General features: G+C 34.5%; 1 protein-coding gene across 1 annotated transcript; it reads left to right on the top strand.

Annotated features, from left to right (window-relative positions):
* Positions 1–212: 212 nt before the first annotated feature.
* Positions 213–1183, top strand: LOC132176909 (gibberellin 2-beta-dioxygenase 2-like). Its single transcript, XM_059589098.1, has 3 exons — positions 213–394; positions 642–969; positions 1061–1183. Exons 1-3 carry the CDS (start codon positions 213–215, stop codon positions 1181–1183), a joined length of 633 nt encoding a protein of 210 aa, XP_059445081.1.
* Positions 1184–2763: the final 1580 nt, after the last annotated feature.

The raw sequence follows: 2763 nt of genomic DNA, 5'->3' as shown, positions 1-2763 counted from the left end.
CGTACCCTCAGCAACCCCGCTAGCTAGCAATCGAAAAACTTGGAGTCTTGGAAATTATTGAAATAGACCTTCCGGAGAGTAAAGGAAAGGTGGAAGGGCAGATTGTTAGGGCATGTGAATAATATGGTTTGTTTACGGTGGTCAAGCATGGTGTCCTTCAGAACCTCATACAAACACTAGAACATGAAAGCTTCCACTTTTTTAACCGACCAATGTATGAAAAAATTGGTGCCGAGCTAGATGGCGCTAAGCCTTACGTGTATGGATGCAACACCATAGGCCCCAATGGAGATGCGGGACGGTTGGAATATCTTACACTTAGTACCAATCCTAATAGTCAACAATACATCCTTCGGATGCCCCAATTAATCCCCGATTGCCCTTACTACTTCGGGTATTCAACATTTTTCTTCCCTCTATTTGTTTTTTTCATTCTACGCCGCATTCATGGATGGTTTGTTTTGCAATGCCTTTTGATTTAGAGTAATGGTAGAAATCACTACTCTAAAAATAATGTGAATTAAAATAGAAAGTAAAAGTCATACCGATAAGAGACATGCATGCATCAACATGTGTGAGTTTAATGTAAGCTTGCTCTGGGAATTTGACTGATTTGTGTTTGCATGCGGTGCGTATGACAGCACTGCAGCGCGTGACTATGCTGACGCAGTTAGGAAGCTGACATGTACGCTATTGGGTCTGATGGTAAGGGGCTTGGGGCTGGCTAAGGCTTCAATCTTGACTGACCTGATTAGGGACGATGAAAGTGACTCAATCTTGAGGCTCAATCATTATCCACCATCCAATGATCCCTGTATTGCATTTATAGAGCATAGTGACCCTCAGATCTTTACCCTCCTCAAATCAAACGATGTGCCTAGCCTACAGATTCGTGTAGGGAATGATCAGTGGATCTCGATCCCTCCTAACCTTTCTGCCTTTTGTGTTTTTGTGGGTGACATTTTACATGTATGTAATTGCTCTCTCCCTCTCTCTCTCTCTCTCTCTCATAGTTTCGATATGTCAATTAATTTGTATGTACGTTGTGTGGTTTTTGAAGGCTATGACAAATGGGAGATTTGTGAGCGTACGACACAGGGCACTAACAAATAGGGGTGTCAAGGCGGTTTGTGAAATAGATAACAGCTCGCTAACCGTTTTTTCAAAATTGGGCTTTCTTTGAGGCTTTTTGGGCGTTTTGGGGCTTCCTTTAGGGCTTTTTGGGCCTTTTTGTTTTTGTTTTTTTTTTTTTTTGGCTTTTTGGGGCTTTTTGGTCTTTTTTTTTACCCTCGTTTTTTTTTTTTTTGTTGGTATTTTTAGTGTCTACTTGGGCCCAATTGCTATAAAAAGAGCCCATATTGAAAAATAAAAAATATTTGACCCAGAATTTACATTTACTTGTACTTTAAAAAAATTTCCTTAAATATTAAATCATAACCGGTTAACTTAAAAAAACAAAAAAAAAATCATCACAACATATATAAAAAGTTCAAAATTCAGACAACTGTCACAATATATAATGATAATACATTAATACTTAAATTGTGTTTATAAGTAACACATTGGTCATTGTTTAATCCAATGTCCATTACTTAATTTGATATTATACAAATTATATCATCATTGTACATTAATAATATGATTCACTCGAAGTCTTGAATAAAGTATTTGAATTGTTATTAAATCATATGATTAAGTATTGATCTTATACATTTATATTATTCATATGTAGACTTATATAGACTTATAACATATATAGACTTATAAGTTTGTAACATACATTGGAAATAAGTCTCTCGATATTTAATTATTGTATTAGTATGAATTGGTAACTTATGAGTTATGTCATATTATATATGTATAATTTGTTATTATATAATCAAATGATTTAATGATCAATTGATTATGTGATATAATTATATAAATTATAGTGATAATATATTAATACTCAAATTGTGATTCAATGATCAAGTGATTATATGATATAATCATATAAATTATAGTGATAATATATTAATACTTAAATTGTGATTTAATTATTTTTTTAAAAAAATTGTGATCTAATGATCAAGTGATTATGTTATATGTATAAATATTTTTATAATTATAATTATAAAAATATATTATATAAAAAGGCGATTAACGGTTAGCGGTTACGGTTAGTAAACCCAATAACCGCTAACCGCTAACCGCTCAGCAGTTATAGCGGTTAGGCGTTAGTAGTTAATACGATTATGCGATTAAGCGGTTAGCAATTAACGGTTATACCGGTTAGTGGTTCAACCACCCGCATTGACACCCCTACTAACAAATACATCGGAGCCTAGAATGTCAATTGCCTTCTTTAGGGCACCATCCCTTGAAGAATAGATATCTGCACTTCCTGGAATGGTCACCCCCGATAGGCCCCTTCTCTACAACCCCTTCACTTGGGGGCAATACAAGGCAAACTTATACTCTGAAAATCTCCGCCTAGCGGATGACTGTTTTTGCATCTTCCGCGTAGGAAGTAGTAGTACTTGACGGAATTTGCTTCCAGAAACAAATTAATGACGAAATTAATATAATTAAAATAACTACTTTCTTTGTTCCAAACACCTCAAAGAAAAAGTATTAATAGATAAGGAAAAATTCATTTTACCCATCTGAAGTTTGAAGGGTTTTTCAATTTGAATCTCAATGTTTAAAAATTGGCAATGTATCCCCCTAATGTTTCAAAAATTTTCAATTCAGACCCTCCGTTACTAATTTCCGTCTAATTGG

This window comes from Corylus avellana, chromosome ca1 (genome assembly GCF_901000735.1).
Source record: "Corylus avellana chromosome ca1, CavTom2PMs-1.0".
Lineage (NCBI taxonomy): Eukaryota > Viridiplantae > Streptophyta > Magnoliopsida > Fagales > Betulaceae > Corylus > Corylus avellana.
The sequence above is the reverse complement of the archived record's forward strand: the minus strand, read 5'-3'. Positions and strand labels throughout refer to the sequence as shown.

Excerpts from the sequence above, each read along its gene's own strand:
- LOC132176909 (XM_059589098.1), top strand. The coding sequence starts at position 213 with ATGTATGAAAAAATTGGTGCCGAGCTAGATGGCGCTAAGCCTTACGTG. Across the intron at positions 395-641 it reads GATTGCCCTTACTACTTCGG|CACTGCAGCGCGTGACTATG; the intron begins GTATTCAACATT and ends TGCGTATGACAG. Across the intron at positions 970-1,060 it reads TTGTGGGTGACATTTTACAT|GCTATGACAAATGGGAGATT; the intron begins GTATGTAATTGC and ends TGGTTTTTGAAG.